The 24,176-nt window shown below is 41.5% G+C and overlaps 1 protein-coding gene across 11 annotated transcripts in view; it reads left to right on the top strand.

The window, feature by feature from the left end:
• LOC127846468 (uncharacterized) overlaps nucleotides 1-24,176 on the top strand; it is a 57,223-nt gene that overhangs the window by 19,697 nt on the left and 13,350 nt on the right. Inside the window, exons 32-63 of one of the 11 annotated variants that reach the window (XM_052377731.1) lie at nucleotides 663-780; nucleotides 1,769-1,911; nucleotides 2,557-2,674; nucleotides 2,959-4,244; nucleotides 5,469-5,558; nucleotides 6,570-7,547; nucleotides 7,670-7,783; nucleotides 8,483-8,597; nucleotides 10,323-10,540; nucleotides 10,757-10,871; nucleotides 11,200-11,423; nucleotides 11,828-11,942; nucleotides 12,697-12,860; nucleotides 13,408-13,522; nucleotides 13,652-13,878; nucleotides 14,123-14,237; nucleotides 14,561-14,676; nucleotides 15,338-15,370; nucleotides 15,486-15,600; nucleotides 16,098-16,285; nucleotides 16,512-16,626; nucleotides 16,901-17,164; nucleotides 17,485-17,657; nucleotides 18,004-18,118; nucleotides 18,359-18,507; nucleotides 19,670-19,784; nucleotides 20,431-20,591; nucleotides 21,027-21,192; nucleotides 21,333-21,598; nucleotides 21,991-22,105; nucleotides 22,526-22,767; nucleotides 23,848-23,962. In XM_052377731.1, coding sequence (XP_052233691.1) covers nucleotides 663-780; nucleotides 1,769-1,911; nucleotides 2,557-2,674; nucleotides 2,959-4,244; nucleotides 5,469-5,558; nucleotides 6,570-7,547; nucleotides 7,670-7,783; nucleotides 8,483-8,597; nucleotides 10,323-10,540; nucleotides 10,757-10,871; nucleotides 11,200-11,423; nucleotides 11,828-11,942; nucleotides 12,697-12,860; nucleotides 13,408-13,522; nucleotides 13,652-13,878; nucleotides 14,123-14,237; nucleotides 14,561-14,676; nucleotides 15,338-15,370; nucleotides 15,486-15,600; nucleotides 16,098-16,285; nucleotides 16,512-16,626; nucleotides 16,901-17,164; nucleotides 17,485-17,657; nucleotides 18,004-18,118; nucleotides 18,359-18,507; nucleotides 19,670-19,784; nucleotides 20,431-20,591; nucleotides 21,027-21,192; nucleotides 21,333-21,598; nucleotides 21,991-22,105; nucleotides 22,526-22,767; nucleotides 23,848-23,962 — 6,703 coding nt within the window. Of the gene's footprint in view, nucleotides 1-662; nucleotides 781-1,768; nucleotides 1,912-2,556; nucleotides 2,675-2,958; nucleotides 7,548-7,669; nucleotides 7,784-8,482; nucleotides 8,598-10,322; nucleotides 10,541-10,756; nucleotides 10,872-11,199; nucleotides 11,424-11,827; nucleotides 11,943-12,696; nucleotides 12,861-13,407; nucleotides 13,523-13,651; nucleotides 13,879-14,122; nucleotides 14,238-14,560; nucleotides 14,677-15,337; nucleotides 15,371-15,485; nucleotides 15,601-16,097; nucleotides 16,286-16,511; nucleotides 16,627-16,900; nucleotides 17,165-17,484; nucleotides 17,658-18,003; nucleotides 18,119-18,358; nucleotides 18,508-19,669; nucleotides 19,785-20,430; nucleotides 20,592-21,026; nucleotides 21,193-21,332; nucleotides 21,599-21,990; nucleotides 22,106-22,525; nucleotides 22,768-23,847; nucleotides 23,963-24,176 lie in introns of all 11 variants that reach the window. The other 10 variants (XM_052377730.1, XM_052377727.1, XM_052377729.1 and 7 more) reach the window with 10 other exon arrangements.

The following is a 24,176-nucleotide window of genomic DNA, read 5'->3' as shown; positions in this document are numbered from 1 at the left end:
CTTCTGCTTGATGGATTTGAGGTTGTTGCAATTGTCAACTGTGTGATGCCGATAGTACCAAATACGTAAAGCATGCTTATACAAATTAGTGTTTCGTTCACGTGTGTCAATTTTCATTTCAGTACACTCCGTCTTTTTGATTGTTAACAAGACAACGAAATAAAATCGCCACATTTTATTTGGGTCCAATTAAAACTTCTTACACCAGCCTATCAAATGCTCAAAATCGTACTCTGTCGTCATCGAATAACATTAGACTATCTTTCGGTAAAACAAAGTCAAACACAACGTGATTATATTTTATTTATTTTTAAACATATCCTCAGTATTAAGTGTTGTGGTATATACATACACTAGCTATTATTAATGACGTTATGCACAAGAATATATGAACATACAAAGCATTAGGCATATTGCAAGCGGGTCTCCGAATTTTCGGACATTGTATGTGAAGAACATTTTTGACTATCACTATTTTCGGAACCGAAACAATAATACTGTTTTAGCGTCCTAAAACGTAGAGGCATTACAGTAATTTCTTTGTTTTGTATGTTTTCATGAATTGCAGAGAAAACAAGACAATATTCTTTCACAATATGTCGTGTAACTTATAGGCGGAGATACGTATGAGTCGCTGTTCTACATCTTTTGATCTGTTTCAGCCCAAGTTTGTATCTACAAGGGCAACATGTACCAGCAAGGGAACACGTGGCGAGATGGATGCGAGTACAATTGCGAGTGTCTGGACTCTATGACCGGTCATTACAGATGTACAGAAATGTAAGTGTTGGTTAATTAAATGTGCATGCAATTTACATTCAACCCATAAACACGCGTATCTGTATTCTTAAGCTTGCATTTACATTTTAAGCATCAATAATAAAACACGCGTCTATGTTAATAAAGGATTGTTTATTTAACCCGATTATATTATAGTACGAATGCTATTTAGAAAACTGTTTTGCATTTAAAAAAACAACATTATGTTAATTTTCAAACAAAAACAAGACTCGCATGATTGATATTGGGTATATGACTCGCTCTGTGAAATTCTGTGATTAATGTATGAGCGTTAAGTGTCGTCCCAGATTAGCATGCGCAGTTCGCACAGGCTAGTCCGGGACGACACTTTCCTCTCTTTTGGATTTATTCGTTAAAAGGAAATTACTTCTTCACGAAAATCTAGCTAAAGCTGAGAGTGCGGACTTTACCTGCTAATCTCGGACGACGCTTCACGCGTTTTCATTGAGGTCACAATATACCAAACGATTTCCTACACAAATTCAATGAAAAAGCAATAACTTTAACGAAAAATAAAATCAAACTTTTGCGCATAGAGACCCTCATAACCATACCTTTTCTCGAAGAGCATTTCAAGCCGAATTGATTTAAGCAATAAAAAAGATAGGTCACGCGGTATGTAAGAAAGAACTCGTCACGAATCAAAAGTCACTGTTTTACGGCCATCTATTTACCGGCTTTTATCCAGTTCATGAGGGTTTCCCGCCATCTGTCAAAGTCTTATGTAGTCTCCAATCTTCAGATAAAAGAGTGAATTTCTAGTAAACAACAATGTTTTCCCTGCCACATGCACACAGAAATATACTAAAATAAAGTCATGGCAAGTGACCCTACAGAGAACCGTGTCTTCAAATAAATGATGTTCATGTTTTTAGAGAGTATAATTGCACTCCAAAAAAATTTAGTATATTGTAACCTTGATCCAAGTGTCTTCAGAACGAGAATCACGTGTATATGTATATTGCAGGTGCCCTAAGTTCGACGATCTTCCAGCCGGATGTCGCCTCATTACTGACCAGTACAATCCGTGCTGCAAGAAGGCATACTGTCCTGCCAACCTTGTGCCTACCCCGGCACCACCGGGCGCCACGCCGACCCCAGCCCCGAAAGGTGGAGCATTTTATCAGACATCTGATGTTAACAATTTCCCACTTATACGCAAAGTGAAAATGGCTATGTGCAAACAGCATAAAACCAGAACAGCCTGCGAGTAACTCGCAATCTGTTCAGGTTTTATGCTGTTTGCTGCTCATCAGTATCTGAGGTTTGGAAATGATGCCTTAAAACTCGAATCTAGTAAGAAAGGTCTTAAATTAAACATAACTTTCTAAGGGACTACACATGCGTGAAAATACTTATCTAAGTGGTGAAGAGTTAAATCATTATGATTCGTTGGGCAAACATTTTAGTTGATTTCATGGATTGACCGGTCCACGAATCCCCCCCATACACATCAGAAAATAATCGACACTCGTTACTTTTCCCCCAATTAAAATATACACGAATTCACGTGTCCAAGAAAAAGTCATTTCATGAAAAAAGTACGGACCTTCAGGTCGATAAATGAAAAGATTTTACAACATATGATATTTTCGGTCGAGGTGTTCGCATAATCGTTCAATAAAATGAACGAGTAGTATATTAAGCAGAAAAAATAGCATTGACGAACAACATACGAGTAGTACATGCACCAGAAAAAATCGTATTGACGAACAACATAGGGTTATTTTATTTACCGTCTATCTATTTCCACAGCCACGGGATGCATGTACAACGGAGTGCTATTCAAGAAAGGAGAGCAATGGAATGATGGCTGTGACTTACAGTGCGTCTGTGAGGACGAGATGACAGGTGTTTACAGATGTAGAGACAGGTATGTTCTATGATTGTATGTGCACGATAGATCCCGTGTGTGAGCGCATTTGCATGTGCGCGATTTTGTGAATGCAGCCGTGGCTGTATACACATTGATTTGCACTATTCCTTTTTAAAACAGACCTTATTTCACTTGATATTTTTTTACAAACTTGTTTGTGTACGTTTGTTAACTTTGTTTAGTTTATAACAGTTGTTTTAAATTAAAGAAATTGTTACAACTTTGTTTGTATGTACATTTTTAAATTCCATGAGCTTTTAGCATCCCCGTTGTTTGTTCAGGTGCAACAAGTATGACGTTCCTGAAGATTGTACCCTGGTCACGGACCCCAGGGACGCCTGCTGCAAAGTTCCCTATTGTGAAACTCCGACTACGCCGAAGCCCTGGAATCCGGGCATGATTCCCACTCCAGCACCAGGGTTTACTTTTGCACCGAACATGATCCCAACACCCGCTCCAGGAAGCACATATGCACCAGGAATGTTCCCTACATGGGTACCAGGAATGGTTCCCACGCCAGCCCCTGGGGTTACTTTCGCACCAAATAAGATACCCACACCATACCCAGGTTTAACGTATGCTCCAGGCATGTTCCCTACGTGGGTACCTGGAATGGCACCAACACCAGCTCCAGGAATGACCTTCGCTCCGAATAAAATGCCAACACCAGGACCTGATGGATTGTATCCTACTTGGGTACCAGGAATGATTCCTACACCAATGCCAGGTCAAACTTTTGCGCCAAACATGATTCCAACCCCTGCACCAGGAAGTACATATCCACCGGGAATGTTTCCAACATGGGTTCCTGGTATGGTTCCTACACCTGCACCAGGAGTCACTTACGCTCCTGAAAAGGTACCAACGCCATATCCAGGTGGCACGTATGCGCCTTTGAAGTACCCAACATATATTCCGGGAATGGTACCAACGCCCGCCCCTGGAATGACATACGCACCATGGCAAATACCAACACCGGCTCCAGGTCAAACGTTTGCTCCTGGGCTCTACCCGACATACGTTCCCGGAATGGTTCCTACACCTGCTCCGGGCATGACGTATGCACCAAACATGATTCCAACCCCAGCTCCAGGAAGCACTTATCCTCCAGGACAGTTCCCCACATGGGTTCCAGGAATGGTCCCGACACCAGCACCAGGCATGACATTTGCTCCGAACAAAATTCCAACTCCAGCCCCTGGATTAACGTACGCACCAGGAAAATTCCCAACATGGGTACCAGGAATGGAACCCACACCCGCACCTGGGTTCACTTATCCATCATACTTGATTCCAACACCTGCGCCAGGCCAGACGTTTGCTCCAGGATATTTCCCAACACCAAGTCCTCAGCCAACTCCAGCACCAGGACAGACGTTTGCTCCGTATGTACAGGGAATGGTTCCAACTCCTCGACCTGGATCAACATATGCACCATATCTTATTCCAACCCCAGCTCCAGGCAGTACTTATGCACCTGGGCAGTTCCCGACCTATCTTCCAGGAATGGTGCCTACTCCAGCGCCAGGAGTAACGTTTGCTCCTTGGTTAATTCCAGGAATCACACCTGCTCTAGGAAGTACATATGCTCCATTCCAATACCCAACCTGGGTACCAGGAATGGTTCCTACTCCTGCCCCGGGAATGACATTCGCCCCTAACAAGATTCCTTCGCCAGGTCCAGACGGACGATACCCTACGTGGATTCCAGGAATGGTACCCACACCAATGCCAGGAAGCACGTTTGCTCCAAACATGGTTCCAACACCAGGAGTAGGTTCGACATATCCTCCCGGCCAATTCCCTACATGGGTTCCAGGAATGGTCCCAACACCAGCACCTGGTGTAACATATGCTCCAGGAAAGATTCCCACTCCATATCCGGGTGGAACCTATGCGCCACTGCAGTTCCCAACATGGGTTCCAGGCATGGTTCCTACACCCGCCCCTGGAGTTACATACGCTCCGAACATGATTCCTACGCCAGCCCCTGGGTTCACATTTCCTCCAGGTCAGTTCCCAACATATATTGCTGGAATGGTTCCGACCCCAGCTCCAGGTGTAACATACGCTCCAAATATGGTTCCAACGCCTGGTCCAGGTAGAACTTTTGCACCAGGGATGTTCCCTACATGGGTCCCTGGAATGGTCCCAACTCCAGCCCCGGGCGTTACATTTGCCCCAGACAAGGTTCCAACACCAGCATATGGAAGTACATATCCGCCCGGTCAGTATCCAACATGGGTACCGGGAATGGTTCCGACTCCCGCCCCTGGTCAAACGTTTGCACCAAATATGGTTCCAACTCCAGCTCCTGGATTTACATACCCACCAGGGCAGTTCCCAACATGGGTTCCAGGAATGATTCCTACTCCAGCACCTGGTGTAACCTTCGCTCCAGATAAAATTCCAACACCAGCTCCGGGCAGCACATATGCTCCGTTACAATACCCAACATGGGTACCAGGAATGAAACCGACTCCCGCACCTGGTTTCACCTATCCATCATACTTGATTCCTACACCTGCGCCAGGCCAGACGTTTGCTCCAGGCTATTTCCCAACACCTAGTCCTCAGCCAACTCCAGCACCAGGACAGACGTATGCTCCATATGTACCGGGAATGGTTCCAACTCCTCAGCCAGGACAAACATATGCACCAAATCTTGTTCCAACCCCAGCTCCAGGCAGTACGTACGCCCCTGGAAAGTTTCCAACTTATCTACCAGGAATGGTCCCTACTCCATCAGCACATGCAACGTTTGCTCCTTGGTTAATTCCAGGAATTACACCTGCTCCAGGAAGTACGTATGCTCCATTCCAATACCCAACCTGGGTACCAGGAATGGTTCCTACACCTGGCCCGGGAATGACATTTGCCCCTAACAAGATTCCCACGCCAGGTCCAGACGGACGATACCCTACTTGGATTCCAGGAATGGTACCTACACCAATGCCAGGAAGCACGTTTGCTCCAAATATGATTCCAACACCAGCAATAGGTTCGACCTATGCTCCTGGTCAGTTCCCTACATGGGTTCCAGGAATGGTCCCCACGCCACAACCAGGTGTTACATTTGCTCCAGGAAAGATTCCTACCCCAGCACCAGGAAGTACTTACGCTCCATTAAACTTCCCAACCTGGGTTCCTGGAATGGTTCCAACACCGGCCCCGCATGTGACATATGCACCCTGGGAAATTCCGACTCCCGCAATAGGTTTTACGTTCCCGCCAGGGGAATTCCCCACATGGGTTCCTGGAATGGCTCCTACGCCTGCGCCAGGAATGACATACGCACCTAATATGGTTCCAACGCCAGCACCAGGAAGCACGTATGCCCCAGGAAAATTCCCAACATGGGTACCAGGGATGGTCCCAACGCCAGCCCCAGGTGTTACATTTGCACCGAACAGAATACCAACCCCTGCTCCAGGAAGCACTTATCCTCCAGGACAGTTCCCCACATGGGTACCAGGAATGAAACCGACTCCTGCACCCGGGTTTACTTATCCCCCATACTTGGTTCCCACACCTGCACCAGGCCAGACGTTTGCTCCAGGATATTTTCCTACACCTAGTCCTCAGCCAACTCCAGCACCAGGCCAGACGTATGCTCCATATGTACCGGGAATGGTTCCAACTCCTCAACCTGGATCAACATATGCACCAAATATTATTCCAACCCCAGCACCAGGCAGTACTTACGCACCTGGACAGTTCCCGACCTATCTTCCAGGAATGGTCCCTACTCCAGCACCAGGAGTAACGTTTGCTCCATGGTTAGTTCCAGGAATTACACCTGCTCCAGGAAGTACGTATGCTCCATTCTCATACCCAACCTGGATACCAGGAATGGTTCCTACACCTGGCCCGCCGGGAATGACATTCGCACCTGACAAGATTCCCACTCCAGGTCCAGACGGACGATACCCTACTTGGATTCCAGGAATGGTACCCACACCAATGCCAGGAAGCACGTTTGCTCCAAACATGGTTCCAACACCAGGAGTAGGTTCGACATATCCTCCCGGTCAATTCCCTACATGGGTTCCAGGAATGGTCCCTACACCAGCACCTGGTGTTACATATGCTCCAGGAAAGATTCCAACTCCATATCCGGGTGGCACCTATGCGCCACTGCAGTTCCCAACATGGGTTCCAGGAATGATTCCTACACCCGCCCCAGGAGTTACATACGCTCCAAATAAGATCCCGACGCCATATCCTGGTGGCACATATGCGCCAGGCATGTACCCAACTTATGTACCAGGCATGGTACCAACACCTCAGCCAGGATACACCTTCGCTCCCAACATGATTCCAACACCAGGACCAGGATTAACATTCCCCCCAGGCCAATACCCAACATTTGTTGCTGGAATGATTCCAACTCCCCAACCAGGATACACCTATGCACCGGATAAAGTTCCAACCCCTGGCCCAGGACTGACATATGCGCCAGGAATGTACCCCACGTGGGTTCCGGGCATGGTTCCTACACCCGCCCCAGGAGTTACATACGCTCCAAATAAGATCCCGACGCCATATCCTGGTGGCACATATGCGCCAGGCATGTACCCAACGTATGTACCAGGAATGGTTCCAACACCTCAGCCAGGATACACCTTCGCTCCCAACAAGATTCCAACACCAGGACCAGGATTAACATTCCCCCCAGGCCAATACCCAACATGGGTTGCAGGAATGGTTCCGACGCCCGCTCCAGGATACACGTTCGCACCAGATAAAATTCCAACCCCAGGACCTGGACGAACATACGCCCCAGGAATGTATCCAACGTGGGTTCCAGGCATGGTTCCCACTCCCTCACCAGGACAGACATACGCACCAAACATGATTCCCACGCCAGGTAAAGATGAATTCGATTATAAGACGAAGTTCCAGACTAAATACTTGTTTTAAATATTAAGTAAAGGTCGCATTGTATGAGTCGGTAAGGCTGTTTTAATAAATGTCCTTAAATTAAATTAGGTCCAGGTCTGACATACGCCCCTGGAAATTACCCAGCACCGACACTCAACCCATATCCAGTTCCTACAGCGATACCCGGAAAGTTCCAGGGAGTTGCAGTCGGCGTAAACGGATGTACGTACTATTTATTGCGATGCCTTATATAGAAAATAATATGTTAGTTTGATTGTGTACCTGAATTGATCCGACGAGTTGAACAAAGGCTTACATGCCGAAGCTCTCCTTATGTATGAAGATCTTGATACATTTTTTACGATTCAAATCGCCTTCACGTCTGAACTGTATTTGACCTTTAACCGAAAGTGAAAGGCCAAAACGAAGTCCGTTATGAACATGAAGTAGCAGTGGGAAGGCTGGTGGTAATGTAAAGCACAAGTTTACATGACACCCAGAGGTGCCTCTATTATGTCATTTAGCTGTAAGATAAAACTATATATACCGTCTGTTAAATAGTTAACCCATTTATGCCTAGTGGACTCTCCCATCTTTCTAAATTGGATCAATTTATTTCCAAAATAAGGGACGTCTAGTATATTTATTTCTATATTTAGAATATTTCTTACAGAAATTCCTTTAAGCAAACAGCGCAGACCCTGATAAGACGCCGCATCATGCAGCGTCTCATCTGGATCTACGCTGTTTGCCAAGGCATTTTTTCTAGACGCTAGGCATAAATGGGTTAAAGCCCTATTGAAAACAAGTTTTACTTACAAAATTCCAGGTAGATTTTGATTATAATTATTTTAGAGTACTATTGCTTTATTGATTTGCGCAAATCGATCGCGATTTTACAAAGAAACATTGTTGTTTCAGCTGGATGCGTGCACTATGGTGTTGTCTACAATGCTGGACAGACGTGGAAGGACGGTTGTAAATATGACTGCGAATGTCTTGATGACCATACTGGCCGATATGAGTGCAAAGAACGGTAAAGAACGTCATTTTGAATGACAATTGATCACTTAAATTATTCTTAACATTTACTGAGCATATAATAACCTTAGTTTAAATCGTTAAAGACGCGTCACCGTCGTATGCACGTATAACGTACACAAACTTTAAAGGGGCCGTTTAACGTTTTGGTAAATTGACAAAATAAAAAAAAAGTTGTTTCAGATTCGCAAATTATCGTTTTAGTTATGATATTTTTGAGGAAATAGTAATACTGACCATTTACCATGCTCTTAAATACCCATTATATGCATCTTTTGACGATTTGAAAACCTGAAAATTATAAAGCGTTGCAACGCGAAACAATTGAATAATTTGGAAAGTTCTGTTGTTGTCATTATATTTTGGGAAACTGCAAGGATTGCTTATATAGGTAACAAATACATCCGCTCTAAGCATGAGCATGGATTGTCGAGTTGTCTAGGCGGGTGACTTTTTACTCCAGGATTCCAGGGGTCAGTGGTTCGAGCCCTGTTGAGGGTCACTTTTTTTCCTTTTTTAAAATTGTATTCTTTTTTTTTTTACTGGATATTTTTAGGTCAAATGTTTAAATTTATCAATTTAAAGCATTTAATGACAAGCTTCAATACATGCCAAAATCTGTTAAATGGCCCCTGTAAGTACATGTACAGTAATTATTCTAAGTTTTCGAACACTGAATTTTCGGACATCCTATTTTTAGCCAAAATAATTGTTTTTTTACTGTTATTTTTCGGACATCCAAGTTTTTCTCCTAACTTTTAATAAATAAATTTAAGACCGCTTCGTTTTATCCAAAAATATCTTACCGGTATTTGCGTTAATCCCGCGACATATCACACCTATGTTTGTACAAACGGATGACGGACATAAATCCTGGCAGATGAATGCTTGATGTCAGCGAATTATTACGTGCGCTCTATTTGTGTAATTTGGATAAATTAATTTTTTTGGGGTAAATGCTTGTTTATAAATATTAATTCAATTATTCAAGGAAACATGCATCCGATCAAAATCTTACGTGTTTCAAAAGGTACGCCAATGGTTAAAGAACAAACAACGTAATAATAATTAACGTATAGACAGCTTAATAGTTTAATTGTAATAATGAAAGTTTCATACTTCAGTATATTAATTTTAAATTAATGTTAATCTTCGTACTCAGTCCTCAATGTTAAATACTGGAGTGCTTGTTTGCTAAACAACATCAAACATATTAACGTATATGAAATTTGTTATATTTTCATGGTGTCTCTTCAAATTCGGACATTTACTTTTGGGAATATTTGTGTGTGCCTTAATTTTCGGACACGAAAACAATTCAAGTTTCTGAAAACTTAGGGTAATGACGGTATATGACTTTTATTATTATCAAACTTTAACACGCGTTTTTAATCAAACTTTAACCGTTGCTTTGTATGATCCGCGCTCAGAGAAGACCGGGCTTAATGCATGTACGTAAAGTATCATTGAAGATTAGCCTGTGCAGTTCGCACAGGCTAATCAGGGACGACACTTTCCGCCTAAACTGGATATTCGTTAAGAAGGGAATAACTTTAGCACTAGAGCGGAAAGCACCTTCCCTTAGACATGATAGCAGAAAGTGCCGTCCCTGATTAGCCCGTGCAGACTGCACAGGCTAGTCAGGGACGATACTTTACGCACATGCATTAAGCCCAGTTTTCCTAGAGCGGGGTTCAAATGCATTGCATGCTTTTTCCAGATGCCCGCTTTTCCTGAATCTACCGACGTATTGCCGACTTGTGATTGATCCCAATGATGCATGCTGCAAGATACCAGTGTGCGTCACTCCAGCACCGACTCCAGAGCCAAGGACAAACCCACCAACCCCAGCTCCAACCCCTGGCCTCCCGGGCCAGCCAACTCCGTCACCGCAACCAACGGCTCAGCCCACCCCACAACCAACTCCACAACCGAAAGGTATTTGAAAACAACTTAAAAAAATTATGGGTCACTGATTGTTCTCTTAACCTGTGATATCATTTTATTGGAACACAATTAAACCACAGTGCACTTTTAAAATATAAGTTTTTATTTAGTTCGTTTCGAAGAATGAACACATTTGTGTTATACCTTAATGGAACAATAAAAAGTAGTTTTTAGTTGTTTCTAGTGTGCTCATATTCTTTCTAACAGAGGGATGCGTTATGAACGGCCAGCGTTACGTTGCGGGTCAAAGCTGGTACATGGGATGCGACCAGAAGTGCGTCTGCGAGGATGGCATGACTGGGTTCTACAGATGCTTTGACAGGTAAACACATATAGCATCGTAATGGCAAAACTAGGCTTAATGCGTGTGCGTAAAGGGGCGTCCCCGATTAGCATGGACAGACCGCCCATGTTAATCAGGGACGACAATTTTTCGAGACGAACACCTGTTGATTGCAGCGTGCAGAAAAAATGAAACTTTTCATATTCAAAATATACAAACGTGATCTTTACGAATATGATATTTTGCTACGAATACAGAATGACCAACTCATACATTTAAATGCTTCATGTTAAAAAAGAATATTGTAAGAGAAGTGTCTTTTTAAGTATTGAAAAGTTTGCACGGACATGCTGATTTAATTTTTAAGATGTGCAAAATACGCATCGGTTCCGTCTGGATGTCAGCTGGTTCCCGACCCGAAAGACCCAACTTGCTGCCAGGTTCCACAGTGTATCCCAGTACCTGGTCCTGGCCAGACAGTTCCAACTAATGGGCCATTCACTGTCACCGGTGTTCCAGGTGTCATTTCCGGCTCCGGTACTCCTCCGACTCTTATTCCGGGAACAGGCGGCTACACAAATCCACCAAGAAGTGAGTCTGATTTCCAATGTTATCTTGTTAGAAGTACAACCGGTATTCGGATGTCAGAACGCTGGTAAAGTATCTGAATGCAAGCACATGAGTCTGATACAAACTTGAGTGTGCAATTTATTTTTATTGTTTAAGGGTTTAATCGTAAAATGATGCGCATCTACACGAGTCGCGTTTTACGAAAACTGGACTTAATGCATGAACCTGAAGTGTTTTTCTTTTTTAGCCTATGAAGTGCATGATATGCAAATCAAGGAAGACATTTTACGCTTTCCTTTCAAAGGAAAGCGTAAAATGTCTTCCTTGATTTGCATATCATGCATTAAGCCCATAATTCATAAAACGCGACCCAAATAAGGAATGAGAAAGTAGAGGGCTTTGAAACGAGATGATTGTGTTTACAGACGTGTGTGTCTACAATGGCAAGATGTACACACAGGGACAGAAGTGGCAAGATGGCTGCCAATACGATTGTGTTTGCGTTGATTCAATGACAGGCAAATACGAATGCACGGAGCGGTAACTATACATTCGCATATTCTTCGAGAACATTGTATTCCAAATAGATTCACACCCAAAGAGAAATTGCACAATTTGAAATGCGGTGTTTACTCCGCCCACAAAGGGTTAGGTTTAGGAGAAGGGGTAGGGTTAGGGTTAGTTTTAGGGGTTAATTGATGTGTAATATCTCTTTGGTATCTGTTATTTGTGTTGTATCTATCTGGAAAAGAATGCCACCCCATATTCTGTTGTCTTTCTTAATGTTTCCGTAAGGAAGTGATACAAATGTATCGACGATGTAAGTGTTGTTTTAATTAAAGCAACTGATGTCAACATCGAATGGGAAGACATTAATTAACCTTACTAAATTTACTAGAATTGCCTTCGATCTAAGATCTAATCACAATTAGTATTAAGTATATATGTATATTGTTTGTTGTTGTGTTGTTTTTGAAGTATTTCGGAAACTAATCACCCCACTATCGCTTAAGTTTGTGATGTGTATGAGTTGCATTCGCTTTGAATATGTTCTTGTGGTCAACATTCACACAACCATTAATAATTATTTCATGCCCATTATATACAGTATACCATACTTTTTATCACCATGTTGAATAAGCATTTATTTACACCTTCATTACATGTCTTATATATGTTGTGTTTGGCTATGAATTTGCCAATAAAATTGACTTAACATGTTTCGATGCATCTAATTGTTTTTCAATCATCAACGAAATGCATATAAATTATGTTTTAACACTTTTTTTCATAGATGCCCAACCTTCCCGTTGGTTCCGCCCCAATGCCGCATGGAACGGGATCCCAGTGACGTATGCTGCTTCGTGCCCGTTTGCGACTACAACCAGACGTCTCCCAGCATTCCAAACCTTGTCTCACCATCACCTGGTGGACCCACACAGGCTCCGCTACCTCCATGTTGGTGGAAAGCACTTCTTATTTCAACGCGTGTTTTGTTAAAGTTTTGTATTTAATTGACGCTATAATTATACTTGTATCGTAGCGTGAAAACCTTGAGCGTGGCAAAAAGATAGACTGTTATCTATAGTGTTCATACATTTTAATGTCTATATCGTGAATTTGACTTATACATATAAGTAGTTCTGTGATGGAGTAATTATTCATAATGAGCCTCGCTTGTCGCCTGGCTTAATAACTGTGCGTAAAGTGTCGTTCCAGATAAGCCTATGCAGGCCGCACAGGCCAATCAGGGACGTCACTTTCCGATTTTAGGTATTTTTGTTCAACGCAAGTCTCTTCTAAACGAAAATCCAGTCTTAGTGAAACGTGTCCTTGCTGATAAGGTTGTGCGGTCTGCACAGGCTAATCAGGGACGACACCTTTACGCACATGTTTTAGGCCCCGTTTTCCCAGATCGAGGCTCAGATGTATTTTGATTCACTTTTAACGTCGTGTAAGTCGATAGGAGCTCAGTATGATTTGACGATTACACGTTTCATTTCAGCATTCTGTGTCTACAAGGGTGTAGCCTACCAGCAGGGCCAGATCTGGGACGACGGCTGCGACAAAAAATGTCGTTGCGATGATGCCGATAACAACCTATATACATGCTTCGACAGGTACGTGTTACTAACATTTTTAATGAAAAACTTTATGCTAAAGAAATGCGATTGGCAATTTTTGTAACTTTATACATAAAAAAATGCGATTGCAATATTGATATAAATGAATTAATTTTGTTCATACAGGTGTAAATCTTACAATAACCTCGGGTCTGGCTGTGTCATGATCTCCGATCCTAGCGACAGCTGCTGCCAGATCCCTCAATGTACGTACGTGCCGACCTCTGGACCAGCTCTGCCAGGCTCCACTCCACCCACAGTTTGCCCATTCCCGATGCCCACTGCGGTTCCAGGAGTCATTTCCGGTGGCCCTCAGCCGGATCCGGTCACGGGCGTCGCACCTTCGAACGTCGGTAAGATACAAATGCGATTTCCTCGTCGTGAAATGTTTGCTAAATAACACAACATGCACATTTGTTACAAATAAGACGGACATATTTCCCTTTTCCTGAAGTTTTACTAAATTATACCTCTCTATGTTAAAATTGTTATTTATAAGACGGGCGTTTTCTGAAAACAAGTATTTTCTAATGGATATATATCTCTATAATGTATGAAATGCGTAATGTTAGTTGCATGTTCTTATTTCATTTATAGGTTACTGTGAATACAAAGGCCAACAGTACAGACAGGGAATAAGCTGGGATGACGGATGTTCATACACGTGTACGTGCGTCGACTCCAACAGCGGACAGTACCAGTGCCAAGAAAAGTATGACAATCGTTATTTGTCTCGGAGTGGTTCTCGTATACTGCAAACTATTATTCCATGTATTCCCAGCGTATAGAAAAAATGTCTTGGCAAACAGCGTAGACCCAGATGAGACACCGCATGATGCGGCGTCTCATCAGGGTATACGCTGTTTGCTTAAAAGAATTTCTGTAATAAATATTTTAAATATAAAAATAACTATACTAGGCATCCCTTATTTTGGAAAAAAAATTGATTCAATTTAGAAGGATGGGAGAGTCCACTAGGCTTAAATGGATTAAACAGAACCTGTGATGTAATCGCGTTTGGTATTATTCTTTCAGATGCCCTCGCTATGTTGGTATCCCGTCATACTGCAAGATGGCTCAGGACCCGAACAACAAATGCTGCTCCAAACCCGCATGTAATGTGTGCCCGAACACACCAGTACCACCAACAGGTAAGCTATATAGAGTATACACGACCATTCATTTAATAACCCTTTTAGCGCCTGAACCGAATTTTAAAGGCCTTTGCAAACAGTTTGGATCAAGATCAGACACCACAAAACTGATCAGGATTCAAACTGTTTGCTATTCTGATAGTGGTCTTTGAAAAAAAGTGAAGAAAATCATCATTTTAGAAATTCAGCAGACACCAATTTAGCAGACGACAAATATCCCAGCATGCAAAGGGAGACAACAAATATCCCAGCATGCAAGGGGTTAAAGATCAATCCATATGAGTCTCGCTTTAGGAAAATCCGGGCTTACTGCATGTGCGCAAAGTATTGTCCCACATTAGCCAGCGCAGTCGGAAAAGGCTAATCAGAGAGGACACGTTTCACTCTTACGGAAAATTAAGTTTAAAGGAAGGCTCTTCTTGCTGACTGCACAGGCTAATCCGGGGCGATACTTTACGCCCATGCATAAAGCACGGGTTTCCAAAAGTGCGTCAATTATACATGTTGTAACATATTGCAAATTAGTTTGAAAAAACATGGTTGCCCTGTATTTGGTTAACACATTTACTGTTTTATGTATAGTTATCGCTGAAATAATGTGTTATGTATTACACGTTATAAAATGTATTTATTTATTCTAAAGTATTTTTTGTTATAGGTCCATCACCAAGCGCTACTCCAGCACCAAAAGGTAAATCAACTTGTTTCATATGTCGGAATCTAATTGATACTAGTATTTAAGAAATAAATCAAGCGTACACTGTCTCAATACATCAGAATATTTATATTATGTGTGTATTTTACAGAGGTGTGTGTGATGAACGGACAGACATACACTCAGGGCCAGAAATGGTTCATTGGCTGCGACAAGATTTGCGTGTGCGATGATGGAAAGACAGGAGTGTACACATGTAACCAGAGGTAATATCAGAACATTACATACGATTATACATGTGGTCAGTCTTTTTTTCAGTTTAAATTAGATGAACTGAACGATATTTTCGTTAAAATAACACACAAAATTTAACAAAAATTTAGCTGTTAACATTAATTGGTAAATTTATATTCCATACCTTTATTTGCAATTATACTGAAAGAGTACTTTTGCTTCAATGATAGTGAATGTAAATATAACGAAGTATTGGTTCGTTTATTTGTTTTTGCTTACTGTAATTTTGATTGAATTTTATGAGGTAGTGGTTGTTGTTTAAATTGGCCGATCAATAATATATCACAGGTAAGTCATCTATTTTAAAAAGCAAATAACATTAATTTGAAGGATCTTTCGTGAAGAAAAAACTGAAAAATTGACATAATTATTTATTTTCACTTGACTTGAAGTGAAATGATCGAATTTCCATTTCCTGTTGTTTTTTCTCCACTCGAGCACGAAATGAAATAAAGCTCACCATTTCCAGATGTCCGAGCTACACACAGCAGGCTGGATGTACCATGGTACCAGACCAACGCGATCCTCAGTGCTGTTTGGCGCCGAAATGTCCAACCGACGCAGGGGTGTTCGGTACCATTAACGGTAGCGGCACGCCTGTGCAGCCTGGAACCAACCCACCCATTACAGGCAACAATACACCAACACCGGCGCCGAGTAGGTTACACTTTTAAGCTACATATCTACTGCTGAAAAGGCATGGGTTGTTTCTAGTAATCAAACAACATCGTAAAATTTAGCGTTAACGCTGTTTTCCGTACAACATTGTCTCAACGCGGTTAATTATAAATAAAATTGTGTTGGCATTTTAAAATTACAAACCATTTTTATTTGAGTACTACCGTTGTTCGTGTATCAAAGTTGTTCTGTTTCTCACACACAGGCGTATGCGTTTACAAGGGTAAATCTTACACCCAGGGTCAACGGTGGCAAGACGGCTGTCAGTACGAATGCGTCTGTGTCGACTCCATGACAGGCCAGTACTCGTGCACAGATAGGTGCGTACGTTTATTTTCTTTACCAAAATTAGTTGAAACCAATTTATTTTAGCTCGATTGCATCTAATGCTCTCGAGTCTGTGTCCTTGGTAGAATCAGTACTTGGTGTCTTTAGGTGAGATCTAATGAGGATCTAACAGGAGCCCTTCAGGTCACTAAGCGGACACCACATTTACTACGTCTCTACCAACAATAGACCTAAACATTTGAGTTTTTAGCCGTTATAACATGCATTTTCTTACGAAAGCTAAGACGTATGATTGTTATGTTTCAGATGTCCGCGATTCCCCGATCTGCCACCATCATGCCACCTCGTGTACGACCCCGTCGACCCTTGCTGTCAGAAGAAGGAATGTCTGACGGTTACCCCAACACCGTTCCCGGGAATGTTGACGCCCGCACCAACACCTGCGCCATCGTCATATTTCTGTGTGTACCAGGGGATCCCGTACCGCCAGGATCAGACATTCAACAAGGGTTGCGATCAGATCTGCAAGTGTGAGGATGCCATGACAGGAAAAATCACTTGCACCGATAGGTGATTTATTTTATTTATCTTCTATGTATCAAGTTTTCAAAATAACACAAAATTAACAATTAACTATAAACTGAACCCACGGGTAATATATTACATGCTTTTTTACATACATCCGGATTTTCCAAGAATATACGATATAACTGTTTGAAGTATATTACTTAATTGAATTATCAAAAGAATTTATCGAATTGCATGTTTAAAATATCCAGTTTTTCAATCAAACATAAATATAAGAAGGTAAAATAATGCTTAATAAGTAAATCAAAACAGTCTTATTTATTGCATTTCCAAAGAATCATTTTTCATTGATTTTCTTACAGGTGTCCCACTTACCCTCCTCTACCGGCCAACTGCACATTGACAACTGATCCCAACGACCAGTGCTGTCAGATCCCAGTATGCACAAGTCCGACCGGAACTGTGGTTGGAGTTCCCGGAACTATATCTGGCTCCAATGTTCCCACCAACACATACAACCCGACTGGAACCAGAAGTATGTTTTTTTCTATATTGTATTTTTGAGAATATAATTAATCTATTATTGAAGATCAAATTTTGATAGTGATTAGAAATGATTCACAATAGTAAAGGAAAGATTGTACTAGAAAAGTTATTTCCCTGTAATTGTAAATAATTCACTATTTATAGATATAGTAACACGGGGTATTTGGAACAACTAGAAGGAAATTGTAAATATGAATTTCCAACATGTTGCGACCCCAATGTAACTAAAAAGTTTATCACATCACAAATAAATATATTTAATTATATTTAATATTATTTATAAATTTAATTTTCATATGATGGTGTTATTGCAAACCATGTTATACTTTTTTCAGGCGGCTGTGTGTACAACGGACAGGTGTTCCAGCAAGGCCAGACTTGGGATGACGGATGCAAGTATTCGTGCGAGTGTCTGGACTCAGCCACTGGCCAATACAGATGTACAGAAAAGTAAGCGTAAATGAATATTATAACGTTTGCAAACTATAAATCATGTTGAATACAGGAATTATGAAACTCCAAACATTTTATTAGGAGATAAATTATCGTTAACAATCGCTTGTCTTTTTTAAAAAGCAAGTGTCAAATACGATGCATCTACAATACAGCTCAGAACATATGATAGTTAACATACGTGAAAGAGATACATAAATAGCTAGTAAACTTAACAAAATCACCTAATCCTTTCAGATGCCCGCGTATGCCCCCAATGCCGTCCTACTGCACACTTTCCCGGGATCCCAACAATCAGTGCTGCCAGGTACCGTTATGTACCCCACAGACTCAGACGAACCCGCCACCTTTGGGCTCCACGTTGACACCTACACCGGCCCCGCCAAGTACGTTCGATCCTTGTGCACGCTTTGTATTAACCCATTATGCCTTGTGGACTCTCCCATCTTTCTAAATTTTATCAATTTATTTCCAAAATTAGGGATGTCTAGTATATTTATTTCTATATTTAGAATATTTCTAACAGAAATTCCTTTAAGCAAACAGCATAGACCCTGATGAGACGCCGCATCCTGCGGCGTTTCATCAGGGTGTACGCTGTTTGCCAATGCATTTTTTCTAGACGCTAGGCAATCTTTGTAGTTATCCATGACACGAAAGAGCAATGCATCGCGAGGATATAGTAAGCTTAACATGTCAAATCAGGCTTACAGAAAGATCATAACGTATAGGTTTTTTTTTAATTCGTTTCTCTTTCGACAATGTTTTTTTTTGGAACGGGAAAACATACACCAAATCCCTTCCGTAAGTTTTTTTAATATATATTACATCAAAATAAAAATATTCGCCAGAAAACAAGTCAACGTCAAGCTCGACCATATTGAACTAGCACTCCATAACTCCATTAGCACAAATAATCGCTTCATATATATTGTGAAAATACGGAGCTCTAGCGGGGGATTGAACCCACGACCTCCAGAGAGATAGTCAGACACTTTAACCGCGTCGCTAAAGAGCTAGCCCAACAACAAGGCTGTTAGAAGTGAGCTTATTTCACTACATATATTTGCACTCGGTTTCGTTCATATACGTTTTGCACGAAATAAATGATACCATAACAGTTGGTGAGGTATGCTTCAACCGATTAATATTGCTAGCAGTTTGCAAACTAATTGTATCAACTCAAAGGTACTTCTTGACTAAAGGTCAAATTAATGTTGGCAACTTTGTTTGCCAAAACTTAGCAGTGTCGTTGTTACATGTAAATTGGAGCCTTAGTCTCATAACATCGGGCTTAATGCACTCTGCGTATATTGTCATTCCAGAAAAGTGTGTGCCGTCTGCACAGGCCAATTAGTTACCACACTTTCCGCCTTAATTGTATTGTCGTTTTGTAAACACACATATAACACCAACAATACAATAAACCCGGAAAGTGTCGCCCCTACTTAACATGTGCAGATTGCACAGGCTAATCAGGAATGGCACTTTACACATGCGCATTAAGCCCAGTTTTCCCAGAACTAAATGTGTTACTTATTTATGTAGATGTGTGCGTCTACAAGGGAAGCGTATACCAACAAGGCCAGCAATGGTATGACGGATGTGACTACGTATGCACATGCGACGATGCAAGCAAGAATTTCTACAACTGCAGACAACGGTGAGTATACATTGTTTAGACTTAAATAAATCATGGTTCGCATAAAGACAATTGGACTAATGAACAGTAGAAGTACTTGACAGACCGACATTAAGAAAATCTATTCTGAATGATTATACTGAATATCATGATAATATCCTATGATCCTTTTGAGTTATAACACGTTTAACGGGTGTACTATTCTTAATAATAACGACCTGACCTTACCTCTGTTGAAAAAAAGCTGTCGCTAATAATTAGGTGATTGCCCTGACCACCTTTCATTAACCCATTTATGCCTAGCGTCTAGAAATTAGGCCTTGGCAAACAGCGTAGACCCAGATGAGACGCCGCTTGTTTAAAATAACTGTTCAAAGCTTAATACTAAAAAAGTCTCTGAATTTTTATAATAAACCTTGAACAATCTTAGACAGTTTGCATTCCCTCACTTCAGAAGAGTCGCTTAATTAGATTGGCGTTGAATATTCTCACAGCGCAAATCATCGCAATTTACTGCGTCAAAACTGAAATTTGACCGCTAAGTTGGTTGTCTGGTGATATATGAGCGATACGTATAGCATATGTAAATATGAAATCAAGAGTATATGATATTGCGTTAACATGTGATGACGATAATTTGGCTATTGTGTCATTCCTCGTTTGATAGATGCGCCGCCTATCCAAGTGTCCCGGCTGGCTGCACGCTGGTACCGAACCCTGCTGATCCCACATGCTGCGAGATACCGAACTGTCCCATCGTACCACAGGGTCCAAGCCCTACCCCAGGCATTGTGACCTTGGCACCTCAACCACCAGGTGTTATCACAGGTAAGAATAAGGATACACGTAAATTAACGTTTTCAATATCGATTAATGTACATAATCATGGTTAATAATTATACAGAAATTTTTAGCTGTTAGATTTTTAAAGTTGTTTAGGAAGATTATGAAAAACAAAACAAATGAGTCTCGCTATGTGAAAACACGGTTTAATACATGGGAGTAAAGTGCCGTCAAAGAATATCTCAGATTGACCTATGAGTCCGCAAAGGCTAATCGGGGAAAATTCTCTCCGCCATAACTAGAGTTTCTCTAAAAAAAGACTTTCGTCAATCGAAAAATACAACAAAAGCGGAAAGTGTCGTCAATGATTAGCCTCTTCGGACTGCACATGCTTATCTGGGACGACACTTTACGCACATGCGTTAAAACTCATTTTCACAGAGCAAGGTTCAAATCTTTATTTTCTTACAATCTACGCAGGTGCAAATCCCACACCACCCCCAGGTTCCACCCTGCCGCCACCATACCGCTCCGGATGCGTGTACAAGGGACAGTTGTTTTTCGAAGGCCAAACATTCGATGACGGCTGTGATTATGAATGTCAGTGTCTTTCAAACATGACGGGACAATATCGGTGTGCAGAGAAGTGAGTACTAGTATTCCGACAAGTGATAATCACTTTACTTTGTGTTAACATTTTCTTCCGCTTTTTTATGCCAACGAAGAGATTTGAATCTTACAATCTTACAGTGTGTAAAAATTACCATGTGTAACACTTTGTTTAAGGTGTCAGAAATATTCAGCTCTACCTCGACAGTGTGTTCTTGTACAAGATGTAAACAAACCATGTTGTCAAGTGCCGTACTGTGACTTTACAAACCCGACACCGTTCCCGACCGGCATGCCGACACCCCAACCACTTATCCCAACTCCGAGACCTGGTGTGGTCACCGTAGCTCCTTACATAGTGCCGGGTATTTCAAGCTCACAGCCACCCAGTGTCAACCTGAGTCCAACACCATTCCCACCATCGCCTACACCGCAACCTCAGGGTACACCGTCTTTCTTTTAATTGAAAACTTTAGCCTTGTTTTGGAAGAACTGGGCTTATAGAATTTACATCAAGTGTCGTTACAGATTATCATGTGCAATCCGCACAAAGTATTTAAGAAAAACATTCGCAGCATAGAATGGATTGTCATTTATAGAATACCTCCTTTAAGCGAAAATAACCATAAAAGCGAAAAGCGTCGTCCCAAAATAGCTTGTGCGGACTGCACAGCCTTATCTGGGACGATACTTATGCACATGGATTAGGTCCAGTTTCTCTGAACGAGTTTCAATTATAATCAGTTTCATGCAACTATCGAGAAAGTCTGAAATGCTACAAACACATAGTTTCGTTACAACAAGACGAGCTTATCCTTTGCCCTCTTCCTCGCAGGCTACTGCGTGTACAATGGTGTGTACTACACTCAAGGCCAGACGTGGAATGATGGATGTGCAAAGACATGTCGTTGCGAAGATGTGATGAGAGGCTATTACACATGTTTCCAGAGGTCAGTATCAATTAACACTTAAGTGCCGTAGATTTTTTACTTTGATTAATGTGTTTATCAGTTTACTTAACCCATTTATGCCTAATGGACTCTCCCATCCATCTAAATTGGATCAATTTATTTCCAAAATTACGGATGTCTTGTATATTTATTTCTGTATTCAGAATACTTCTTACAGAAATGTCTTTAAGCAAACAGCGCAGACCCTGATGAGACGCCGCATCATTCGGCGTCTAATCTGGGTCTACGCTGTTTGCCAAGGCCTTTTTTCCAGACGCTAGGCAAAAATGGGTTAATATTCGCTTTTCCCGCTTTTACAACTGATAATCAATATTGTAAATGTTTAGCCAAACCGAATCTCCATTTACGATAAATATTTCTGTTTACAAAGTGAACAGTGCATTTTGATTATTACTATAGATGCCCATCGTATCCCCCATCGAGCTGCCCGATGAAGTCCGACCCGAACGACCAATGCTGCCTGATGCCCGACTGCAACGGGCCGATACCTTCCGCGATCCCGACACCAATGCCCGGCCAATCCACGGTTAACCCAACGTTCACAATTAAACCAGTTACAGGTGGAAGCATTTCCGGTACCAACGGCGGCAATCCAGCCATTGTACCTGGTATTCCAGGATCGGGACCATCCGGATCATCACGTAAGTAGAAACACATTTGCATGCAGATTAATGTTAAAGCTATTGCTTTTTAAATGTGATATCTGATCAAAACGTATCTCCATAGTATGATTGCTCTGTGAAAACTTTGCTTAATGCATGTGCGTAAAGTGTCGTCTCAGAATCAATGACAACACTATCCGCCTAGACAAGATTTTTGATGAGAAGATACTTTCCTTAAACAAAAAATTCCTTAAAAGCGGAAAGTGTTGTACCAGATGATCCGATGCGGCATGCACAAGCTAGTCTTGGACGACTCTTAACGCACATGCATTAAGCCCAGTTTTCCCAGAGCGAGGCTCATATGGTGTTTTTGGTTTATTCAATATGTACAATAGACATACAGTCCATGATATGTATACATGATCAAAACATAGTTACATTATAAAAAAGGCATGACATGTGATCAGTATTGAATTTCATAAGTTGTCAAATAAAGTATCAATACTTGAAAAGGTCTTGGACTATTTATGTTTTGGATTACAACATTTGGAATCTATTTAACAATTAATGCAATAAGTATAAATATTATTATGATTAATTGTATATAATTCATTACTGAAACTTGACTTCTCGCTCTCTTGTAGGTTCGTCTTTGTTGTTTTTGATGTTATCTTTAACAAAGACGAATGCACAAGAGAGAGCGAGAACTCAAGTTTCAGTAATGAATTATATAGTAATATGTATACAGGTTTCTTTGACTTACGCTTTAATGTCCATGTATATGCTGCGCACGTTTGTATTCGAACTGTTGATACTTGTATCAACAGCGGTCTAGTGGTATGATGCTGGTCTAGGGATCGGATGGTCCCTGGTCTGAATCCCGCTTAGGGCACTGGATTTTTCTGAGCAAAAAAATAATCCCACGCTTGCTCCTCTCCACCCATGTGTATAAATGGGTACCTGTTAGGGAATTAAGTCAATGTGCCGTGGCTTCCTTGCGCGCCATGTGTAAACGGACGACTTAAATCCCAGTGATCGGGGGGTTAATGTCGAAGTTAGCTGAAGATTCATATCGAAGCAGACTATAAACCGCACCTTTAACATTTAACCTTTTTGTAGCCGCATGTGTGTACAAGGGTATGGTCTACACGCAAGGCCAGACATGGAACGACGGCTGCATCTATACCTGCGAGTGCGTAGACTCGTCACGTGGCCAATACATCTGTCACGACAGGTGAGCAAAGAGGAAATAAGTATAATGTAAAATATTAACACGATACAAACGCATCAAATTTAAATGTAAGTTTTTTGTTAATTTATGTATTTTTGAATAATAGAATCCAACTGGTAATATCTATTTTGTATGTTTTCACAACATAGGACGTGGTATGTCTTTCGTTCAGACTGTCTGTTAATTTATTTTGGACAGTAAATACAAAATTGCTCAA

This window comes from Dreissena polymorpha, chromosome 9 (assembly GCF_020536995.1).
Source record: "Dreissena polymorpha isolate Duluth1 chromosome 9, UMN_Dpol_1.0, whole genome shotgun sequence".
In the NCBI taxonomy this organism is placed as follows: Eukaryota; Metazoa; Mollusca; class Bivalvia; order Myida; family Dreissenidae; genus Dreissena; species Dreissena polymorpha.
The sequence above is the reverse complement of the archived record's forward strand: the minus strand, read 5'-3'. Positions and strand labels throughout refer to the sequence as shown.